At 39.2% G+C, this 25,528-nt stretch overlaps 1 protein-coding gene across 2 annotated transcripts in view; it reads left to right on the forward strand.

Annotated features, from left to right (window-relative positions):
- The window catches only part of ecel1 (endothelin converting enzyme-like 1), a 58,227-nt gene that overhangs the window by 16,507 nt on the left and 16,192 nt on the right, over window positions 1-25,528 (forward strand). For both annotated transcript variants that reach the window (XM_027999675.1, XM_027999676.1), the window contains 4 exons: window positions 2,861-2,985; window positions 17,927-18,149; window positions 23,993-24,091; window positions 24,577-24,651. In XM_027999675.1, the coding sequence (XP_027855476.1) occupies window positions 2,861-2,985; window positions 17,927-18,149; window positions 23,993-24,091; window positions 24,577-24,651 (522 nt within the window). The remainder of the gene's footprint in view (window positions 1-2,860; window positions 2,986-17,926; window positions 18,150-23,992; window positions 24,092-24,576; window positions 24,652-25,528) is intronic.

A 25,528-nucleotide genomic window follows, 5' to 3' on the forward strand; every position in this document is an offset into this window, starting at 1 on the left:
CAATGCGGACCAGACTCTGACACCGGTCATACAGGGACCTGACAGCCCGTATCAAAGGGCCCGGTACCCCATACTCCCGGAGAACCCCCCACAGGGCTCCCCGAGGGACACGGTCGAACACCTTCTCCAAGTCCACAAAACACATGTAGACTGGTTGGGCGAACTCCCATGCACCCTCCAGGACCCTGCTGAGGGTGTAGAGCTGGTCCAGTGTTCCACGACCAGGACGAAAACCACACTGCTCTTCCTGAATCCGAGGTTCGACTATCCGACGGACCCTCCTCTCCAGGACCCCTGAATAGACCTTGCCAGGGAGGCTTAAGAGTGTGACCCCTCTATAATTGGAGCACACCCTCCGGTCCCCCTTTTTGAACAGGGGGACCACCACCCCAGTCTGCCAATCCAGGGGAACTGCCCCCGATGTCCATGCGATATTGCAGAGTCGCGTCAACCAACACAACCCTACAACATCCAGAGCCTTAAGGAACTCCGGGCGGATCTCATCCACCCCCGGGGCCTTGCCACCGAGGAGCTTTTTAACCACCTCGGCGACCTCGCCCCCAGAGATTGGAGAGCCCAACCCAGAGTCCCCAGGCTCCGCTTCCTCAGTGGAAGGCATGTTGGTGGGATTGAGGAGGTCTTCGAAGTACTCTGCCCACCGGCCCACAACGTCCCGAGTAGAGGTCAGCAGCACACCATCCCCACTATAAACAGTGTTGGTGCTGCACCGCTTCCCCCCCCTGAGACGCCGGATGGTGGACCAGAATCGCCTCGAAGCCGTGCGGAAGTCTTTCTCCATGGCCTCTCCAAACTCCTCCCACGCCCGAGTTTTTGCCTCAGCAACCGCCCGAGCCGCATGCCGCTTCGCCCGCCGGTACCCATCAGCTGCTTCCGGAGTCCCACAGGCCAAAAAGGCCCGATAGGACTCCTTCTTCAGCCTGACGGCATCCGACAACCTTGCGGCCACAGCTCCGATCGGCCGCCTCGACAATGGAGGCACGTATCAGTGTGCTGCAGACTTGCTACTGAGAAGACCAACCAAGCCTTATAGTTTAAGGCACAATAGCCCTATTGGGTTATCTTGGTCTGATATTTAAATTATATTGTATATCTGAATAAAAAATTAAACAAAAATGTTTTTTAGATGGGGAATCATTTTTCACAGCACTGTACATTCAGTTGTTTTTGATAAAAACTGGTTTAAAATTTGAGTTCCAGCAGAGCATTTTGTGTAGTGATGTTAGTGTGTATGGCTAAGAAACAGTGAACACACACAGAAAGAGAGAGGCCTAAGTGGCTCTCAAAAGCTGAGGTAGGGAAGCAGACTGAGATGCAGATTGAAAGAAAATGTTCAAGAAACAGAGAAAATGTGGACACATTGGGGGGTATTCACAAAAATGGAGAGAAGTAGGAGGAAAGGAACAGGAGGTAAAGGTTAGAAGGAAAACAACGGGAAAGGAAGGAGAAGGAGTCTCTTGAGGTGTTTCTCCTTGCTTGGAAAGGATGGATGAAAGTTGACTTGGAAGAAATGGAAACTCGGCAAAAGACACAGAGCTGATTTTAAGGAGATAAGCAAACAACAGCTGCAATAAAAACTTTGCAAAGGCTTAACACAAGTGTCAATAAAGGGGTGTGAGAGAGCGTGACTGTTGTGTAGCAGATTGGATGATGCTTCTTAAAAGCAATTTGTCGCAGCAATTTATTCGGAATGAATTACTAGTTCCTCGCTGCTACCTCATTAACTGGCCAGGTTGGTCTTCTCAGTAGCAAGTCTGCAGCACACTGATACGCTAACTCTTGTGGATTTATACAAACATATATTGTAAAACAAAGTTACATTAAGAGGAGTGTTGGGGGACACTTCAAAGGTGGCGAGTAATGGCTGTGAATGCTTTGAAAAAAGGGGGAAGAGTTCAGGGTTTTTTTCCCCCATCTTACAAAAGCTGACTGACAGCTCCAGGTAGCAAGTAGAACAAGAAGGGATAGTATTTTACGCTATTTTTAAAAAATTACATTGCTTTCTCTGGCATCTTGTAAAGAACAAAAATAATCTGTGAGAACACAATGATGCAAAAATATCCTGGAACTAGAAACTGGTCATGCCTGTTATTTAGTAGGAAATAACAGGATAGAAAAATGTTAAAACCAAAGCTCTAATCAGTGGAAAAATGCCTGGTTATCAGTAAAAAGGGCATTGTTACACACATAGTTGACATTTTTACCTCACTTTGGATGCACCATGTTGAGGTTTTCTGAAGCAGACCAGATTAGGAGCAGCTGTGGATAATCAGTCAGAATGTGGACGATTTCTGTTTTTTGGAAAGCTTTGTTTTAAAATACCAATTTTGTCTGATTCTGATTTATCAGCAACTTTCTTCTAACCACTTCAACCTCAGAAGCTGTGAGCTTTCAAAGCTGCCATGTGCCATTATTAATTATGCATATTAGGAGCAGGGTGGATGTAATGTTGCATATGTGGGAGAGCACTGGTTCCAAAATAGGGTTCAACCTTCTTAAAACAAAAGCACAACAATTAACTGTCATTAGTGTCTCAGATTAGCAATTACCAAAATGAGTAAGGATATTATGAAAACCCCAGACTCCATATGCATGTGAAGAACCAGAAACTGCTTTATTGTGTGCAAAATATTTGAAGTTTGGAAGTGCTGACATCACACAGACATAAAGTGTAAATATAGTTTAGAGGAAATAAAATGAACAGCCACCACTTAATGATCTGTTTGATAACAAAAACAATCATGTTATGTGTTTTATATGATTCTAAATAAATACAGGCAGTAAGGTCTTTACTGAAAGTTGCTTTTGAGAGGGAGTAAGACTTTTGTGTTTTCTTCCACAGCTTCACTGGAAGCGATTGTTGGACCGAATTTTCCACGACAACTTCTCTGAAGACGAAGAGATCGTGGTGCTTGCCACTGATTACATACAGAAAGTCTCTGACATAATCAAGAACACTTCAAAGAGGTGAGGAAAGTAAAAGCAGTCCTAAGTGTGGAGAAAGGGTGGGGGAGAGTACAATGATGGTGGGGAAGTGTATGGAAAATTGATTTCATTAGACTCATGCAATTTAGAGTCGGGTTGTTTTGTGTGTGGGCGTGTGTGTGTGTGTGTGTGTGTGCATGCATGCAGGAGTGCACGTGCGCGTGTGTGTGTGTGTGGGCTGCCTGTGGTTGAGGCCTGTCACTGGCATTTGGAGCACAACACCAGTCACCAGATGTATAGATTAGCTTTTTAGTGCTGCTGTGCATGTATTTGTGTATATATTCATGTTTGTGCGTGTTTGGAGAGAGTCACTGTTGAGTGAACTTCCAGTTCTACTGCAGCTGATTATTATTGATCTACACCCACACCCTCCACACCTCCTGCAGTCCCAGATAGAGGCACATGAACAGACCCCAGTGCATGTACACACTTTCACCTCCTTCTTCTTCTTGACAGACTTCAGGGGAGGCCTTAGAGGGCTGCTGCACGTCAGGGTGTGTGTTTCAGCCAGTGACAGCTCGCCAATAGTCACTCTGCTCCACACATATACACAATGGCTCTCAGCCCCCATGCATGGCTGACTGGTTGCATGACTGGCGGGTGCATTTCTTGCTTGTCATTTCTGTCTGAGGCAGGATGCATGTCCGTGTAACAACATAACCGCTTTAGACATTTTGGTAATTTCATGAATGGCCGGTTCATGACGCTACCGTCTCATTTAGTCCTGCCATTCCTTCACCTCCTCTCAATGATTCGACCATGCCTCCAAATGTTTTATCCTGAAACTTCTGATTGATTTTGTGCAAATCTGGGTCTGGATAACATATTGATTGCTTATACACAAGATATAAAATCAATTTACCAGAAACATTTCCACTTAATATCATGGTATGAAATTGCAAATTGACAAACGTCAGACTACGGTTGGAGATGACTGATGGCTTTTGTTGGTGGAAGCTAAACTAATCAGCTAATGCAGTAATAGATTACCTTATCAGAGTGATCAATGGAAAAAGTTCTTTGTTGACCTGTGTGTTCTTAGTGGTTTTCTAAGGATGAAGTACCCCAAACTGGTTCTTCGTTTCTTTTAGTCACGGATTGCTTGTTTGGTTTCTGTTCTTGCCCACTAATCGGTCGCATTTTTACACTCAACACTGCTTTCAAATTTAACATAAAATTTTGAAAAATCACCCAGCAAGTCAAGGTTGTGAAATGTCTTAGTGTCCTGTTCATCCTAATGTGATTGTTGCTTAAAAAAAAAGTTTATTTTGGAACCTTTTTTGTAATTAAAGACAAAGGATTGTAAGAGCAGTCTGAGTTTTAAAAATTAAAAAGGATAATAGGCTAACTGTACCAAATATTTGTGCTTTGTGAGTTAAGAATTGGACAATGAATAATGAAGTAAATAATATTAATTTTGAAGATTACTGACACCAAATGCAGAAATGGGCCTCTTACCTGACATGGGTTTTAAAAAGCAAGACTGTCCACTAAATCTTACTGCTGAGGTAGTGCAGACACAGGTCACTGGACATTTAGCGGTTCTTCACCTGCACAAGGAACCATAACTCAGATTTCTGCAGTGATCATTCATCTGCACTTTGATACCTGGAATGAGCAGATCTATTTCAAAAAGGTCATTGTGGTTATCATTGCGTTTTCAAATGTCAGCTGACTAATTTGCCTAATCTTTGCAGATAACAAAGACCAGCAGAGACCTTTTGTCTCTGAAAAGATTTCCAAACGCTTTTGTCACAAGCAGCTTGAGTCTTTTGCTCACGATCAACTTCATTCTTCTTCAACATATGAACTTGTAGGGATATTAATAAATGTAGATTGTAATTCACTGTTAATAAAATGTATTGTTAGGCCAGGTTGAGTTCAGGATGTTCACCAATACTTTTGCTTTGCTGTGTGTTTTGGTTCTCCTTATGCTCTTTGAAGAAAGAATCTGATTGGTTCTTGAATATGTAACCTCTGAGCTCATTTGATCTGGTCCCTCTCTGGCCTCGTTAACACTGAGCTAAAGCTTAGATCAGGTCTAACCCGTCCGAACCCAATCAGATCTGACTAATTAACTTTAATTATAGATTAATTAAAGCTCAAAGTAAACCAGACATATTATATTAATTAAAATTGTACTGCTTTTGTTTAGAGCATAACTTGAGTAAACAGTTTAACTTCTGGTGTTTTTATCTTTTGTTTCACACCTTCCAACTCCATCTTCTCACTTGATCTAACTTCAGGGTGAGTTAAGTGCAAATCATCTGGGATGTGTGATTGATAGGAGCGGAGCAGGGCGGAGCTGTATGCGCATTAATGTGCAATGCACAGCACTCGCTACAGTCTAATGAATGTCTGTATCGTACTTACTTCTAATCACCTACTTAGACTGAAGTAGATTTGCACAACTTTAAATGGTGCGTTTATGTTTGGTCTTCTCTTTGCTGGATGTATTGTAGTTTTTTTTAAAGTCACTACAGAAACCATCAAGCAAATAATTTTTACCCATCCCGGCCCAAATTTTGGGTAGAGTTCAAAAACTGTAACGTTTTTATTGTGATTCAGTCGCTTGTTTACACGTCTCCAGTGATCAGGGTCTCTGACATTGGCACTTTTTGCAACAAGGACTTTTGGGGAATGCTCCCCATGGAGGGATGAAGTTCTCTACAGGTGTGAAAGGCCATACAGGTAATGAAGATACTGTGAGGCAAAGCAGAATTGTCGCCAGATGCTAAAATAACAGCACCAGATAGTGGGCTGGCATGACATTGGATTTAAAGATTCTTAGTCTCATCTACAGTGATGTAGAGCCATGTAATTCTGGAACATCTCCCCAATCGACATCAGAAAATACCAGCAGTTTCCAGACAGCGTTCTTGTGTAAACAAAGCCTCTGTCTTCCAAATTCCCTTCTAGCTGGAGTTGTCTGTGAAACAGCAGTGCTACCACTGGAAAGCATTGCTGTCTGAGCCCTTTTTAGGAAACTGAATGCTTTCTTGGAAAGCAGAGGTTGTCCTCACCCCTGGGGCAGCTGGAGTAAAGCTGCATCAAAAGGTTCACCCTGGAGAGCAGGAGTGTCTCCATTTAAGTAAAAAATAACTGGGGAAAACAATTGTGGTTTTACAGTAAAAATAAAAGAATTTGGGCTAAAAGCTCCATTTGCTTTGCACAAATAATTTTGATGCAGGCAATACACAATAGTCTGCAATAATCAAAATAAAGACAAAGCCTTTTACTGTATAATAACAGCACTCTCATAAAAAGGCTGAGTAATTTCATCTGTGGATGACTGGAACATTGAATCCAAGTTTTGTGGAAGATGACTGTCCTAATGACATCATGTGGACTTGACATACTGTACATAGCTGCTCTTTTTCATCCTAATATGAGAATTTTTATTTTGTGAGGCATCTAGTTGCTTCTTTAAATGCATCCTGTATTTAAAGAAGTGAATTTAAAAAGCAGCAGAGTATTTTTCAGAAGCTTGTTTTTTAGTCTTGTTTTCAGATATTTGATTTTTTATTTTTGTTAAATATGGCTACACCAGCTTCTCCAGACACATTTTCATTAAAGCACAGGCGTTGCACGTAAAAGAAATAAAAAAATTCAGTTAAGGGAGAAACTTATTTCCAAATGTAATAAAGTTAGTCTGTTTGCACAGATTCTCCGTCAATCTTTCGTACATGCTGTTTGCTTTAATTATGACTGCTTTACTGCAGGCCAGGTGACAGCCTGGTCTGTTCACAGAACAAGATAATCTTAAATGGATCCCATCCACAGTATTCTGCAATTTGTAGAAAATTAACTAATATTTACGATTTTAAGACGTGATTGACACTGCATTCTGTCTCCCTGTTATTTGCACCAAGATACGTGCAAATACTGTCATGCATAGAGATGTTACATGGAAATGACTCATTAATATTGTATAGAGAAAGAGTAGCGAATGCTGCAAGTCAATGACTGGTTGCAGTCTACTGGGTTTCCTTAGAAACGTTTTAAGCTATTTTGAAGAATTAATTTAGCGTATTGTATTGTTTGATAACTAGAATCAATTTGAATGTATGACTGAATCAAATTTTTTTAATTTTTTTTGTAAAATGCTTTGAGAAAGCATTTGTTATGAATGGGTTTCATATAAATAAACTGAATTGATGAAGAAACATCACATTTTTTTCACGTTTTCACAAAAACCTTTTTTTTTTTCCTAGGGCAAATTTGTTGTTATCTTGTGATGTGATTTCAACTTAATTTTAGTTTTTTTCTTTATTTTGCTCTCCTTTTTGTCAATTATGTGCATGTTATCTTAAAATTTTGTTGGGTTTTTTTTGTTGTTGTTTTGCCCAGATATTAAAGGATAATCCACTTTGCTAAGTGCAGTACCATCCCTGCTTTCACATCCATTAGGCTTGTTTAACTCCTCTTGTAATGCTAGATCTGGTACCATGTTGTTCACCAATGCTGCCTCTCAGCTGTCCAACCATCCATCCCTCTTGATGGCTTTCGTAATGAGTTCTTCTCTCTATTTCAATCATCCCTCTCTACCTGTCATTTGTTTTCTCCAGGAGTGTCTATCTGACAGTATGCTTTTTCCATTTTATCACTCAGTCACCGTTTGGCAGAAATGGGTTCCGGTTTAGAGGTACAAACACTTCGTGCTCAAAAGATGCATTCATCACCTTGGAAAACTTGACTCTCCCCAACCTTACTTCCATAAAATGATCACTGGTAAACTGCAGTGTGTTTGGTAGTTTTTTCCTCTCTTTCTGTGTCTGTCTGGTTGGTAAAACTCTTGTGAAGCTTCAGTAAATTCCTGGTTGAGACTTGTTTTCTAGAGCAGAGGGCCAGTTTTGATTAAACTTGGCCATTTGGGAACATCAAGGTTTCTCATGCAGCTACAGTGGTGAAAGAAAGATTGGCTGAACCAGAACTCTGTCAGAGTACACATCGTTCAATAGCAGTAAGGTATGTAGCTCGCTTTGCCAAAACTTCTCATATCTATAAAATATAAGTTGGAGGTACAGGCAATTGTTAAAATATCAAAACCACATCAAATTAATATTTAAAAATTTCCAAACTTCAACACTCACCATTATCAAGTAGAAGTATTGTATAATAACACAGACATAGGCTATGCCTGCTTATGCTACCTTATATATTTCAATAAACCTGACCAAATCTCCAGTCATTTCTACTCTTTAAAAGTTTTGAATTTGAGAGTACAATTGAGTCAAATTAATTTCAGAATTTGTAAAAACATGCAATGAATATGTACTAAACCATGCTTGTTGTTTACTTTTACACTCATATTAGTTAATGTTGCTGTCCTGTAATGTTGCTTGCTGTTTTAAGTGCTGCTGTATTCCTCCATATCAGGGGTCTCAAACTCCAGTCCTTGAGGGCCACAGTCCTGCAACTTTTAGATGTGCCTCTGCTGCACCACACCTGAATAGAATAATTAGGTCATTAGCAAGGCTCTGGAGAACTGATCTACACAAGGAGGAGGTAATTAAGCCATTTCATTCCAGGGTTTTGTACCTGTGACACATCTAAAAACTGCAGGACTGCGGCCCTCGAGGACTGGAGTTTGAGACCCCTGTTCCATATCTTTTGTCAGTGTTACTATGATGTTGCACTTTTACTTTCCCAGTATTAATAATTTACTCTAGTAGGACCTTGCTCTCTTTCCGACTCCTCCTCAGTCCTCCTGACTCAAAGTTTTCTCCCCCTCTCTCTTATCCTCTTCAAACTTTTTATCCAATCATCTGATCCTCCCATTGTGCCCATCTGTTTTTCTTCTTTCCAAACCTCTCTCTGCATCTGCCACAACTCTGTCTGATAAAATCTCTTTCCTTTCAGTTCTTTTTCATTTCCCAAGCAAACTCTCCTTTCACTCTATCTAGAGTTCATCTCTGCCACGTCTTTCTTATGTGCAAATCTTCCTTTTCTCTCTCAGCTTCCTGTAACAATTAATATTTTCTTACACATCATTCTCTGTGAACTACAGACCTGCTTTTTTTTTACCTGGTTCTGATTCCTAAAAGATAAATTGTTGGAATTTTAGACAGACTGGGATCATAGAATTGATATCTCTTGTGTCTTATTTGTGTTATTTAGGACTTTAAGTAACGACTTAATTAAACTCAATGTCCTCATAACAAAAGTTCTGTTTTCATTTTGTCTGCTCTTTTTTCTTTTTATAAAATGTAAGAAAACTTTGTAAGAGATGCATCCACGGTTGCCTTCTTATTGCAACTATATGAGAAGTTTGTGCTTGAAAGTTTTGATTCCTTTAATCAATGTAGAGCAATGTTGAACATATGAAATTTCACAAAGATGGTTAGCATTGATCTTTTTTTAATTTAAGGACAAGTCTGACATTTTGCTGCTGAGGGGAACCAGTCATAAAATGCGGCTTGTGCAAGTCAAACAAAAATACTCTAGAATAGATACTTCACTCACCTCTTAAATTAAATATACAAAATACTTTTCAATCAGGAGTTCAAGTTAATTGTTGCACTACATTACTAAAATACATTCATTTTTCTACTATGACTAGAGATTCCAGAGTCGCCCACAGAACAGAGCCAATGTTTTATCAGATTGTTCCATTTATTTCTCCCATTTGTTTTACTGATCCTGGAAAAATACAACTCTTTGAGGAAGCTTTACGCAACAACTTGGTGCCAACACTAAACCTCAAATGTAGAGTCTTTCTTGCTCTTTCTTTAAAACATTTGTAACACTTCCCACTGAGCAGTACGGCATGGGTCGGTGTGGTCCAGTACGCTGCCATTGTGAAAGTGACCCATACAACCAATCCGTACCTCATCATTCCTGTGCCCCTTTCTGTTGTAGGACAATGGTACAGTACGATTAATGCAGCGCTACTTGGGTCACACAAAGTCTTTTGACTGGGGGACAGAAAAACTTCAGTGCTTGACTCCACAGCTCCAGGGTCATCAGTGCATCACGTCACACTCTGCTTTAACCTCACCGCCCCAGTGAGAGTCTAACTGGTGGTGGAAATGCTTTTTTGAGTATACAGACCATAAAATACTATACCGAACCGCACTGACCCATGCTGTACCGGTCGGTGGAAACGAGGCATCTCAGTATTGCATTTTCTCTCTAAGCTGTCCAGGTGAACAGCTGCACCTTTCCTCTTAACGGAGGATATTATGTATTTTCCAGGCACATAGTGCACAATGAAGGAACTATATTACCATCAGTTGTTGGAGCTCTCTGTTCTTGAGAGCTCAATGTGCAGTTTCACTAGGTGATCCCTAATTATTGCTGCCACTAGTCTGGAGGAGCCGAGTGTGGGAATCATGTGACAGGAGTGCTGTGTGGGGTGAAAGTTCAACTGGAGACTGAAGCTCCAAGGAGTAGCTTTGTGGAAACAGGCAGCTTTTTTCCACAAAGTGCTGCCAAGGATTTATGCACCCCTGAATGGTTGCTAGGGGAGATTAAAGGATTTCTCAAACATGCATGGAGGAATCAAAACAACACTTAAGCATGTTTTTTTAAAAATAACACTACAGCATGACGTAAAGCTTAAAAAAAATGGATTTTACATCATACCTGCCCTTTAAGATGAAAACGGGGTTATGATCCTTCTTCTGATAAGACAAGCTTGCTTTTTTTCCACCTTCCAAGATGAGGTGATTGTATTCTCATCATGACACAAATCACACCACTAGTTCGGTACTCAGCAATGACAAAGCCCACAGCTCCAGGGTCATCAGCATGTTCAGTAAATGACCAGACTGTATGAGCTTTAATGATCCTCTAGAGCGAGGGATCGCTCTCTATGATGCACAACCTGTCCGTTTTAAACACAGAACCCTTTCTGTCAAGTAGTGAATAAGGTGTAGAGGCATCCACCTGTATTTTCTGACTAAATTGTGTCATAAGCACCGGGGAAATCAAAGAACATGATCCCCACAGTGCTCCCTGAAGAAGGTGGATGATAGCATCTTGAAGAACTGCCCCATGGCAAAAAGCAAACTGCGGTGCGTCCTGAGAGCAGCCGACTTGCTTTCCAAGGTGCAGAATTTGAATTGGGCCAGGATTCTTCATGGCTCGGCCGTGACACACGCTTTACGCTGTGTCCTCATGGAACAATTGTCTCTCTTTGTCTCTGCCAGTGCCTGAGTTTGAGTTCTTGAAGTTAGCTGCTGTGAAGTTATCAGAATTAGGTCCCTTATGCTTGGATGTCGGATGTCTTTTGAGCTGTTTTTAATTGATTCAATCAGTCCCAGGATTCATTGATATTTTCAACAAACTCAGTGATATGACATCTTTCTACTACAGGTGAGAAAAGGCATTTTTGACAATAACCTCACAGAGATTCACTTCAGAAAATCCTAACCAACCAGCATTTTCTGGTCTGCAATTTGTGATGAACTAAAGCAGAAAATGACTAAAATAAGGGCAACACAACATCTCTGATTTTAGTTGTAGAAAACACCATAATTTTCTATTTGAAGCTCTTGGTTAAATGAAAATTATTTTAAATCTGAGTCTGTGGGGGAAATGAATAATTTTAAACTGTAAATCCCGATGGATGGGGTTACTAAAAAAGTATGTGACTATATTCTTAATCTGTTACTTGTTGCTTGTTCGCGTTTTGTTTCAGATCACTTCCTGTCTTTTTATCATCCTCTCCATAGTTACAACACAAATTCTTAATTTTTCTCCCCCACCCCATCATCCTCATACTTTCAGATTGATAAAATTCCCGTCATATAATTCTACTGACAATAACCGTCACCCCTTGATGTCTCCCCTTCATCCATCCATCACTTTTCTCCTCTTCTTTCTCCCTCTTGTGTGTGTGAATGTGTGTGCTGTTCCTCTCATGGCTGTGAATGCAGCCAATCCCATTAGTCAGATGAGCGGACCTCCAATGAGGGGGAAAGCGTAATGACAACACCAGCGTCTCCTCCACTTCCAGCTCCCTCCCTTGCCACTACCGTCTGTTCTCTCCGTCACTCATGAGGGGGTGTGTATGCGAGTGTGAGAATCCAGTGTGTGTGTGTCTGTCTGTTTGGGCCTTGCAATCCGAAGCCTAGCAGGGGTAGTCTGTTCGCTGTGTGTTTACTTAGGTGAGTTGGCGTGCACTGTGTGAGTGTTCATGACTAATCCAGAGATGTAAAACAGCAGCAATTGAGAGTTCACTCCCTGCTGGGCCCATCAAGTACTTTCTGAGAAAGCTTTTCCCCAAACAGTACATTTTATTTTGCTGTGGCTGTCAGCTGTCAAGGTTGGAATCCCAGCAGGGCCTCCTGAGCTGGAAACACATGCCGTTCAGCTACCGTAAGGTATTATGTATAAAAGTCTTACTAAAAGCCTTTGTCTGTCTGCGTAGAGTTTGGGTGGACAGCCTGGGAATTAGCATATATCTCTAATTACTCTAATTTAACATTCATAAAAATCAAACTCAGAGAGTTGCCCCCTAAGTGTCCATCTAAAATTAAAACGTAGCTGGAGTGAAGTTTGGAATAGAGGAGACCCTCCCTCCTCCATTACCTGCATGGTCATTACCTGCAGTAATGTGTTAATGTAGTGCAAAGGGACAGTGTCTTTTCATCTCCTTAACTAGCTCCATTAAAACCCATTCAGTTAATGAGCCTTCAGTCAGTCCTGTGGTAATTAAAGCCTATGCTGCTTAAACTGTGCAGCTCTCTGACAGACACTTTCATTCCGTTCTGTTGTGGCTCCTTATTCTCTGAACAAAATCTACTCTAATACAGTTTCTTCTTGTTTTAGTTTGTGCACCATGCAGGATTTCTAGAAGCAAAAGAAGATGCAAATGATAGAAAAATCTATCATTTTTCTAATAAATCTATCATTAGAAAAATGATAGAAATTTCTAATGTAAAAATGTAGGCCAATCAATAATTTCACAATTTTTTTATACATGTGAACTATTTTGAAAGAAATTATATTTACATATTAAAAAGCTCTAACAACCTTGCTGCATAAATGTGCAAACTCCTAAATTGTTGGTGTCCAAAGATTTTGCACTGTAGGCCATAATTTGAGAGCGTAGAGATTTGAGAGAGGATTCAGGGTCATTTTTTTCCCAATTAAGAGCAAAATAATTTTGTTGTTCTTTCTGTTTTACCTGCTCAACTATAAATAAAACATGAAATATTTAACAAAGCAAAATAAAAAAAATTACATCTAAAAACGAGTCTTAAATAATGGTGAACCCTTTAAAAACATTGTCTAATGTTTTCTCTTTATTTGGTCTAAAATATGTTTCGTCTATTGCCAGTGAGTCATGCAATCACCTAGTAGTGACTCAATGAGCTTATAAATTTTGACATGGTAAAAATAAATAGCTGAAGGTCAAATTTCACATCAGAATGAGGGAGAGGAAGATTTCGAACATGTCATGGTTTTTGGTAGCAGGCCAGATGTTTTGCTTACTTCAGAAACTGTTTATCTACTGGGATTTTCTAACATAACCACCTCTCATATTTACAGAGAATCACAATGTTGCTTGTGTGTCAGATTTAGAGGTGTACCATGAACACATAAATGCAAAGGTTCCACTTTGTACTTTTGTATGTACAAAAATAGTGACTAATTGTGTTAAAATCTTTGACATGCTAAAATCTATCTAATTAATTAATCAAAATGGATACTTTAAGGTCCCGAACCTAAACCAAATATGAATAATTTACACAGACCATGCTTACTCTGTTATTGTGCATGCATCTTGAATTGTACTTGAGTATTAAATAACATGCCACAGAATTATTCATATACACCTGCAACAATGATAGGCAACAGAAAGTTGCTAAATCTGTAGGCAAGCGTCTAAGAAGGAGCACAACAAATTTCAGATTTTTAAAAAGCTGTTTTCAACTCTGTGGCTTTAATGGGGTGTATAGGTTACAAAATGGTCTGGAAAGTTACATCATCCAGCAACAAAAACACTCTGTGTACTTTAACCAATCTTGACCTTGGAGGGAGAAACTGCATTAAGCTACAAAACAACTGAGTCTTTTATTCTAATAAAAGACTCAGTCTTTACCTCTTTTACCTCAGTAAAAGAGGTCTTTACCTCAGTTTTACCTCTTTATGATGAGCAACTGTACTCATTAGCCCAGTCTGCATTGCTAACTCAAACATCACCCCCATATTTATATTCTAGATATTAACATCTTGTGTCAGTCTTCCAACAGACTGCCAAGTTTTTCAGATTCTACACGCTTCATGGTAAATCCACAGGAGAGAAATATTCTGCATTAGTTACCCTCATGCTTCCTCTGAAGTTGTGTGTTGCTGCTGCAGAGCTCCAGTTGTCTGTAACAGTCCCACACAACTTCCACTGCTCTAAATGTCTGCAACCGGTACACGCTGTAAGTGACGCCTGCCTGGCATTTTCTCCCTTTTAACACCAAAATATCTCTCTCTAATAGCACATCATTTACTGTTTCCAAAACAGACTCTGTCCATAACAAGAACCTTTTAATTGTTTTGTAGAATCAATCAAATCCATCTACTCATGTTTGAAACATCTATTGACATGCAACATATAAAAGTTATCCATATATTTTATTGTTTTAGTGTGTAGAAGAACATAACTCAAAATATGCCCTGCATCAACAACACAATCATGGTGTTGGAATTTGTGAATTGGTCGATGGCCTCAACCCACATTCAATCTAAGACTGATGTCAGCATGGGGTCTGATAACAATATTGAATCTGACTGGCCACGCTCCACAAGAAGCAGGATACAAGTTGAATATGAGCCACACAGAATACTTTTCCTTGTTTATGTCACATTTGCAATAAGTATTTCTTCTTTTCAATTTGGCGAGCCATGCAGATGTCTAAAAAAGCGAACCTGAGAGCAGACTCTACTCCAGTAATTCTTGTTTTGCCACCTGCTGCATCATATGCCGCTATCTTACAACGATCCCAATGTGGCAGTCGCAAAGAACAGTAAACAGCCAAGAACACCCAACCACTGCTTTCCTGTTTTACAGTCTTGAATAACAAACATCTATAAATTAAATGGTTTTGTGGGGTTGGTTTTAATCATAATTACCTCATTGTAGAATGTCCCCAGACTGTCATCACTTTTCTTCAGAGATGCATCAAATAAAGCTGCTCAACCACCGCCCCCAGATACGCATCGGAGACATGTCTTAGTTTCACCATTATCATATAGATGACTTCCACATAAGTATGATAGCTTTACTTTACACACACACACTCCCAAACCTACACCTAAACCTAGCTGCAGTAAAAAGAGCAAGTCAAACCTGTAACTGCGCTAACAAATATATTGTTATCAGCACATTGTCCTCAGCTGTTACCAGAAGTCCAGTCATTTACTAAACCACCCACCTGTCTTCCTCCTCCCTCCTCTTTCTTTGCCCGTTAATTAAATTGTCCTCACAATTCTGCTGTTGGACCTCAGGGTGGTGTTGCCAAGGCACTTTTGACTTAACATCTGTCATGCATAAGCAATATTATTCATAAAAACAGCAACAACAAAAAACAGCAACAACAACAACATGCCTGAAGTTTAGCATGCAGCTTCACAGTAGGAGCAGGGGGCATTTGTCTCTGCAAGGCATATTGGATGCACGGACCCAGTGGGAGCACGAGGACACACCAGCGCTGCATCGTCTGGGGGGCAGAAGACGCAGCTTGAATACATACATGAATGATCCATTTTCTCTTCCTCTGCTTGACATTTTCCTCAGCCCTCTGCTGCCTCGCTCCTGTTAGTCAGTCTGGATCGGAGGGAGCTCTTAACTGCTGGATCCCGCTGATTTCTCACTGTTCAGCAGTGTTTCTCTGACTCTGCACATGAGAGAAGTAGTAGGAGGTGTGCTCAAGATACAGAATCCTGACTCAAAAACTCAGGAATTAAATAAATAATTAAATAATACACCTTGTTTTAATTCCCATATTTTCACAATTTATATGAAAAATAAGACAGGTATTGTAGTTGGATAATGCTGTGAATTTAGCTGCAGATTTGTCAGTTTGGGCTTAAAGCAAACTAAAAAAAAATGCATCCTCAGGCAACACTCTGAAGTTTTTCACATTTATAAGAGGATTTATCAAAATTATTTGCATTTAATCTGCCACCAAATAGGATTACTAAGGTAATGACATTGCATCAGTTGAATAAAGCTAACCTGTCTCACAACAGTCTAATTGCAACTCAAGGACTCTAGCTCTAGCTCTAATTGAACTCTAGCTTCAAGGAAAAAGTTAATGTGTAGTTTTTCTATATATGAAGCTTTAGGTTTGATTAACAGGAATGAAGTTAAATCCCTCAGCTCTTGATCTGTGATGGAGTGGTGGAGCAGCAGTACTGTGAAAGAGAGACGCATTCAGGATCTTCTGTAGGATAACATCGCTAAAATTAAAAATAAAATGAGTGATAGATGAATAACAAAGTCTGGATTTCAGAGGTCAGTTCAGAAAAATCATCACAACATTCCCTTGAAATATAAATTTTGGCTTTTGAAGATCCCATTTTCAATCGCTGTGCATATACACCTAAATAAAGTGACACGGACAATTCCAACTTGTCCGTGTTTGTAGAAATATACAAACTTTCTACATTTCAAAGTTTGTATATTTCATACTTTAAACTTATTTTAATTTTGTAACAACCATAAAGTATTTTTCCAGCCTCTAGCAATTTTTTTTTTTTTTTTGCAGGATTTTCCTTCATTTCACTCCTTCCATATTCCTATCATTGTCCAGCTTCCCTGTCGTGTCGAAGAAAATCATATCAACAGCATTATGCTGCCATCACCATTTTTCACAGTGGGCACGTGAGCTAAAAAGTCTGGTTTAGGAGGAATTTCGTCAACATACACGACTTGCTGCAACATTTAATTGGGACTTATGTCTTTCTTTCAACAATGCTTTTCTTCTTGCCACTCTTGCCTAATGTAATTTGTGAAGTGCACAACTAGATGGTGGTCTGACATGTCTTGCTAGGTTTGCTGTTTTGTTTTTATTTTTGAATGAACCAAGGCCTTCCAGATTTTCACAACTAGGGATACCAAACTCTGCTTTGAGCTTCTCCACAACTTCGTCCCTGACCTATCAGGTGTGTTTCTTGGTCTTCATGATGCTATTTACTCGATAATGTTCTCTAACAAAGTGCACTGAAGCTTTTTTTTAAATCATTTGTGCATTTACAATCAATAGAATAGAAGAGAAATGTAATTTATTGTCTCACAATTTCTGTGCAACAGTGGCAATTAAAGCAAATACTTAAATGCAAAATGAACATAAAATGTAAAAAAAAAAAACAGAATATAAAATAAAAATACTCTAGAGTACAGTCAAAATTACATCAATACTGTGTAGTTTTAGAAAAAATAGTGTACTTACTCCAGTCGAAAAGAACATGCAACTGAGTTGGTTAATTTAAAAATGTGCAAAACATGCATGTCTGTAAAATATAAATAACTGCAACAGCAGAGATGTGCAGAGATCAGCAGAAATGTTATTCATATTGAGTAAAGTTGTACACATACCAGCATGGATGTAAACACTTATTGAGTTTGTTGGGAGCAGCGATGCATCAAATAGAGCACAGCAGTGTCAAATAAAACAAACCTGGACTTTGAAGCATGATGTTGGCAAAATGTCCATTCAGCCATTTTCTTCTCCCAGATAATCTGGTTCAAGGGTTATAAGAGATGGAGATATTCCCAGAAGTCAATGGGTAAGAAATGATCGACATGTGTCGATCATGTCCACATGATGTATGTCATGGGAAGTGGAAGTAGTGTGTTAAAATAATGTACATGTTTTTGGGTATTATTATTTAATGTAAAATGGTTTATTTCGAAAAACTCTTGCCAGAAAATTGTTGTGGCAAAAGACAAATAATGTACCTATTTTCTTCTCTTCAGGGTTCTGCATAACTACATGCTGTGGCGCATTGTGGCCGCGCTAAGTGAGCACCTGTCCACCGCCTTCCGAAGCACCATCCACGAGTTTTCTCGAGAGATTGACGGCACCGAGCAGCAGCTGGAGCTGGGCCGGCTCTGCCTCACTCAAGCCAACAAGCACTTCGGCATGGCTCTGGGGGCGCTGTTTGTCAAGAAGCACTTCTCTTTAGAGAGCAAAGTCAAGGTTGGAATATATGCAGACACGCCTCTCCGTCTGATGGCTTTAATTTAATCCTTTATTTTTTTTTTAAATCACTTGTTTTCATGTGTCATAAAATATTCCACATTTAGGCTCACATTTCTGTCTAGAAATACTATACACTTACTGGCCGCTTTATTAGGTACAACGTGCTAGTAGGAGATTATTCCATTTCACCAGCTGATGGTGGTTATGGCGACCACTGGAGTGCAGTGAACTCACTGTCATTTTCAATGTAACAGTTTGAGATTTTTTGCCCTTTGGTGCATCATCCTGATGTAAGTAGTTATCAGAGGACTGTGGTCGATAAGGGATGAACATGATCAACATCACAACTAGTAGTTGTGAAGTGTAAACTCTGCTCAGTTGGTTCTAAAAGGCCCAAAGTATATTTGTCAATATTCCCTAATTCTAGGGAGTCTTACCATCAAAATGATAGAGGTCAAACCTTTTTGTCTTTTTTTTTGTGATCTTTAATGAATTGTAGCTTCAGCTTCTTATTTTCATCTGGAAAGTCTGCCCTGATCTCTGATCCCAACCAGACATTTCATCCATTGAATATATTTATCTCTTTTGGACCACTATTTGTAAACCAGAGAGAAGGTAGTGTGTTTAAATCCAAGTAGATCAATAGGTTCTGAATTACTCAGAGCATCTCCATGAACAACCATATCACATTCAAAATTACCAAAATCCTCTTTTTTCAATTCAGCTTTCAACTTTTTACACTTCTAGAACAAAGTGGGTTTTTTTTCTTAAAAACAATTATTTCATAACAAACAGTATCATCAAAAGACAGTACCGTAGACCAGCTGTTCTCAAACTTTTCCATGCCATGGGAAAATTTGGGCAACCAATGCAGCTTGACCACCCAAACTGCTCTGGCTTCTTGCCATGGACTCCTCTGCAAACTAATAATGTTATAAAGTATGAAAAGAAACATGGACTTTTAGAACGCTTTTCTCACTATAATCCGCTATTCAATAATTATTCTAACTTATATTTGCAGGATGATTGAAAAACAGATTTGATTTCATCTGACGTAAATGTAATTTCAAATTAATGGTTAAAAAAATTGTTGGATAATTTATTTATTTATTTATTTATTTATTTATTTATTTATTTTGCTTTGTTTTCCTCATCTTCCCTCCAACTTTTTGAGGCCTCACTAGCGTCTCCTGGTTACTCACTCTTTGAAAAACACCATAGATCATAAACCACTAAAGGCAGTATGAATAAAAATGGTAATAGTCCTTTGTCAGTTACACATATTAAAGTTTTGAACAATTATTGTTCTAGAACCACTAAAATATTCTTACTCTGCTGGCATCTTGCCTGGCTAATTTAAATTAATCTCTAAAAACACCTAAACCAACATATTAAAAGGACTTTGAAAGGTTCTAAGTTTGCTACAATCACTCTAACGTTGTCAGAAGGACCCAGTTCGTTTTCTGTGAAAAATGATATTTCCAAAATGCGGTAAATATCATTTTTCACAATTTAACAGTGAACAAAAACACAATCAGCTTTGACAGCAGAAAATAACAAAGACTTACAGAAACAAAGCTTTTGTCAAAACACATTCTAGCCTGCAGTTACGGCAGCTCACACTGTGAAGTCTGAATCCAAACATAAGCATATGCTCGCTTTCTGGTGAATAATAACTCTCTGTTTTACTTAGCAGTATTTTCCTGAATTCAAAATGTTATGTAATAAAATGTCCACTCTGACCAGACAAAGCTGAATGTATTTCTGCAATGGAAACATTCAAATGCATTTCAGCAGCCCACATCATACCTTCAATTAGATGTTTAAACTAAATCTCTTTTGGCTAATGTATCTTCATAGAATAACAGAAACATATTTTTGATTCAGCGAAACTGTTATGAACATCTATTTTCATTTTCCTTCTTTTGGAGGTCATCATTGTATTATCTTTATTTGAGTCTATAGAGATGATGTCCAGCAGAGTATTTTGTCATGGCTCAATGGCTCTGATGGCTGAACTGGGATGTTGAAATCCCACCAGCACTAATCTCAGGCATCTACCGTCTAGTTTTGTTTGCTGCTTTTTTTCACTTTGCTCTCTGCCTTGGTCAGTCCAAAACATTTGGCATTTACTGCTGTTTCACCTGAGTACTCCTCCATGATTTCCTTTGTCTGTTGTCTGTTCTAGGTCATGGAGATATGGATCCTAACGGGATTTCTAATCTCTGTAACTCCGTGTTCATTATTTAAACCCCACCTTGTGTTTCCTTCATCTCCTCCAATACAGCTACTCAAGTCATCACACATATAGTCTCATATACAGCATTTCTGTTCTTTAACCTTTTAAACTTCTGCCAAACTGAATTTTAAAGCATGAAGCATTTTGACTAAATAAGCCGTAGATGCTAATTAATTTTTCTGGATGGTATCTTAATTGAAAGTTAAATTCCTGAGCTCCTTACGTTCCAGTTAAGATTCTAATAAGATAACAAAACTAACTTTCAGAAGTGCTTCAAACTAATGAAGCCTTTTTGATCATGATCAAGCATTTAGCAGCGGCTGCTTAACATCTCAAAACAACAATGGTTTTGAAGCTTCGTGCGTGTAAATCTTGTACTGTGTGGACGGGATGGAAAGGTTTGAGTGAACGTGCTGCATTTTTGTCATTGGCCATGCCAGCAGTGATTGATTCTTTGTTTAGCTTGCCTGTTGTTGTCATGACCACACAGGTAGCACACCTCATTAAACATCACTCAGGTACCCTACCTTAGGCCAGTGACATTGTGTGCAGCTTTCACTCATTTACAGATGCTGCTTACCTCAGCATGAACAAGAATTAATGAGCCTTCAGGAGCTGCAGCTGAACAACAGAAGGCTACGCAAAGAATGACTGGCTTTCTTGCTAAGCTTGTTGTGGTGATTGGCACATGTAGAGACATGAGCATCTCGTAAAAGTGGCATTTTAAAAAACACACCTATAATATCTAAATAGGTAGCAAAAGTTAAACACAAAGCACTTCTTCAGGAGCAGAGATGCTAACAAAATGTTGTTTGTGCAGATGCTCTGATTTTCTGGCAAAATTCAGATCAGGCTTCATAAAGTTTTGACCTGCTGATACTGATGTTATCTAATTTCTCTTTAGGAGCTGTTAAGCAGATATGTTGAGCGGTCAATCATATTTAAAGCTCAAGCAATCTTACACTGTAGAACAAAGAAGTCAATTTACTCTTACATCAAATACAAAATCATTATATTTTTGGAATACAAATATTTTTTTATTGTTAACATGATTAGCACTATGAAAAATGCAGTCAGTGTGCATACTATGAAAGTAAATACAGCTCTGGAAAAAAAACTGGAGACTATTGCACTGACCCCCATTAAAAACCTCATGGTTTTTCCACCAAACATTGATTTCTGAACTCTTCCTGAGTTAAAACATTAGTGTTGTTATTTCTATATGAATATGATCATTTCTTATTCTCTGCAAATAAATACTCTATTTTTGCTTGGAATTTCAGAGACATGCATGTCAGTAGTTCTAAGAAGTACTGACATTCATGACATGAAAGAAAATTATTCTTTTATTCTAGTTCTTAGAATAAAGGAATAATGTTAATTTTACTCAACTATCCATCCATCCATCCATCCATTTTCGAACACCTTTGTCCCTTAGAGGGATTGGGAGGGATGCTGGTGCTGGTGCCTATCTCCAGCTGACGTTCCGGGCGAGAGGTGGAGTACACCCTGGACAGGTCACCAGTCTGTCGCAGGGCAACACAGAAACAGACAGGACAAACAACCATGCACACACACTCACACACTCACACTTAGGGAGAATTTAGAGAGACCAATTAACCTAACAGTCATGTTTTTGGACTGTGGGAGGTAGCCGGAGTGCCCGGAGAGAACACACGCACTAACAGGGAGAACATGCAAACTCCATGCAGAAAGACCCTGGGCTGGGAATCGAACCAAGGACCGTCTTGCTGCAAGGCAACAGCTCAACTGCGCCACTGTGCAGCCCTTTACTCAACTATATACTTATGATCATTTTAAGTGGTCTCTTAATTTTTTCCAGAGCTGTATGTGTCACCAGAAATTGAATAAGAAATGCCACTGAAATTTTAATGTTGTATATTTGTACTTATTCAAATACTGGTGACACATATTCCATAAAAATGCTTATTAATAAGCCCAAATATTCCAACCAACTTTCAGAAAGAAACAAAAGTATTATTTACCAAATCTAAAATCCACCATCAACTCTAAATGCTTTCTGAACCTTTTTACAAATTTGTTGTGAATAATTAACAATTTTTGGCTGGATAAGCAGAGTTCAGAGGGAGAGCATTGCTGAAAGGCTCAAACAGGGTGAATGGGCAAATGAGCTACTATTACAAACCTCCACTGTTACCCAGTTTGGACACTTATAACTTTGATGAAAGTACTTCCAGTTAAACAGGCTCTTGATATTATCTGCCCATTACAAGTAATCCTTTTACCACCTTTTGCAGGAATCCTCTATAACTGCTTCTCATAGTTTTACATCAGCGGGTCACTTATTCGGGCAGATCAAGATAATAGTTGGTTGAGTCCACTCACTCTCCAATAAGCCTCATCATTGAAGAAAATAAAAACAAAAAATAACCTGAAACACAGTTTAATTATAAATATATTAATACATCCCCAGGTGATTTAAAAAATCCGAAGAGTGTTTATGAGCAAATGTTGTTGATAAATTCAGATGAAAGTAGTGGCTGGGAGTGAAACTGGGAGGTCCAATTACCCAACATCTTTACGTGATGTTTGGTAATAAAACAAATAGCAGGAAAATTAGAGACTGTGAGCTTGTGTTAATCCAGTGCTAATCTGTGCCTTTTATAAATATGGAGCTCTATATTTTAATTTGGGAGTTTTAAACATGTCACAGAAAATTTGAACTGTGTTTGGTCTCCAGGAGCCCACCTTCAATTCTTGATGAAACTCTATTTTTCTCTTCCTCAGGAAACATGGTGTCTGATAGTTTTATTTTGTTTCGGACTCAGTGCTTCTGGTGCGTGTAATACAAACTAACTGGCCATAACCAAAACAAGCTTTTGCTTGACATTTTCCAATTGTCTCTCGCCCAAAACGTTCACTGATAGGCACCAGCACCCCTCCAGACCCCACTAGGGACAAGGGTGTACAGAAAATGGATGGATGGATGGATGAATTTTCCCATTGTATTATATTTACCGAAGTTTGGTTTGTTTTAGTCGACTCATTTCATAGCAACAAGTTTTCTGAAAGCAGTCCATCTGACAGAAGGTTCTGTAGCAAACAAAGCTCTGTATCAAATACATGTTTCAAGGGAAAGTGGTTGGCCGGTGGACTGTTGCACTGACTTTTTTTTTTCTGTAGAGAATGCATTATGCAGACAGGACCAAAAGGAAAATGCTTGGTATTTATCAATGTGATTGGGTCAGCCTGGTGTTAGTGGGCTAGTGATCTACTGGTTTTGTGGGTTGGTCAGACCATGTGCACTTTAATAGCATTTCAGCTCACCGGGAAAATGCTCTGTACGCCAGATGGCCAGTCTGCCATGAGTATAGTTGTCTTTAGTAGAACAGTAATGGGGGGAAGGAAACTGGACCAGGTATAAGGACTTCAATGCTTTTCAACTAGTGAAAGATGAGTTAATGAAGCAAACTTGTATCCACGAATGTTGATTTATATAACTTTCTTCAGCCTATATTTCAATCCTACCGATGTCCCTGCTTCCCACTCTCCTACAAAGGATTACTTTTGTAGTTTTGCAATTATAAACTTACTGCTACTAGATCTATTTTCCCTCCAGGTACAGAAGCTGGTGGAGGACATAAAACATGCCCTGGATCTTCGGCTGCAGGAACTGGACTGGATGGATGAGGCCACCAAGGAGGCTGCCAGAGCAAAGGTTTGAATCCTAAACTGAACCCTGAAATCACAAACACGACTTCCTGTGAGATCCGATTAGTACTTGAAAAGGTTTTAATAACTTCTTTGTGATTCTTTTCTTTTGAACGAGACTAACTGATTGCTTGGTAAGATAGAAATGTGATAGCATACATCAAGGGCTTGACATTGAGAAGTGAGGATTGCCTAATCCGGATCTCTCTGTGGTGCTGATTTAGGGTCTGCACTGCAAGATATCCTTCTAATACTTTTACAATCTAAAGTTATAATCCTTTTACAGGGGCATGCTGAATATAAAAAGCTTCTCTGTAATCCTATTAGACTGGGTTTGCTTGATTAGTTGATGCGCACAAGAGAGCGGGTCAGAAACCAGGCACATATGTGTGGTATTCAGTTGCTGTAAAGCGGATGTGGAATTTTGTTCGACCGATTTGTTTCTTTCTTTTTTCCATCATACCTCACTAATTTCATCTCCTCTTCTCGCAGCTGAAGCACATGATGGTGATGACGGGATACCCAGACTTCTTGCTCAAAGATGAACTCATTGATCAGGAATATGGGGTGAGTCATGGACCTCCTATTTCACTTTGGCCCCGTGCAGTCATCCAGTACCCACACATCATCCCCTCCAGTCATTCTTCCCAGCATCCAGCTCTTTCTCTTGAGCACTGGAAGGATTTATCTTCAGGTGGAAACATCATGCATCACCGTGATTGAACTCAGTTAGAGAAAAATCCACCATCATTTACAGAATGGTGATGGGACTATTTATAATAAAGAAGCAGTTACAAGGGTTGTTGATTTAGGTCCAAATAAAACTCTTGTCAAACAATATGTTTATAAAAGACGGCTGACAAATAACTCAAAAGAAATAAAGGATTTTCATTAAAATTCTGCATCAAAGTGGTAAACATGAAAACCAGAATTAACAATGTCCTTAGGAGAGGCAAACTCAGAGTGGTTGGACACAACAGCTACTTAAATATTTACACAACTGGATATTTTCAGATTTTTCACATTGCATTTTAAGGTTTGTAGTTGTGAAAATCTGGACATTGGCCCCCAGACATAACAATTTGAAATGGGAAGACAATCTAGCTTTCCACTCAAAATATTAGCTAGAAACAACACTAGTGACCAATTACAGCACAGGGTACACTCACACCGCATAAGTAGTATTAATTGTTGCTGTGAAAGTGTAGTTTCAAGACAACAAATGTTGATTTGAATGTGTAGATGTAAATCAAGTACATAGAGATTGCAGAACTTTTCTGAAAGCTAATTATGCTGTAGGAATTGGTCCTGATGATGGAGTATAATAGCTAAAAGCATGGAAGCTTGTGGGAACATTAGCTACAGAACAATTGCATAAAATCTCATCTGGAAGACAAACTAAGCATTTGTTTTAGTTTACTTATTTTCATATTTTACCTTTAAC

Source organism: Xiphophorus couchianus, chromosome 18 (genome assembly GCF_001444195.1).
Source record: "Xiphophorus couchianus chromosome 18, X_couchianus-1.0, whole genome shotgun sequence".
In the NCBI taxonomy this organism is placed as follows: Eukaryota; Metazoa; Chordata; class Actinopteri; order Cyprinodontiformes; family Poeciliidae; genus Xiphophorus; species Xiphophorus couchianus.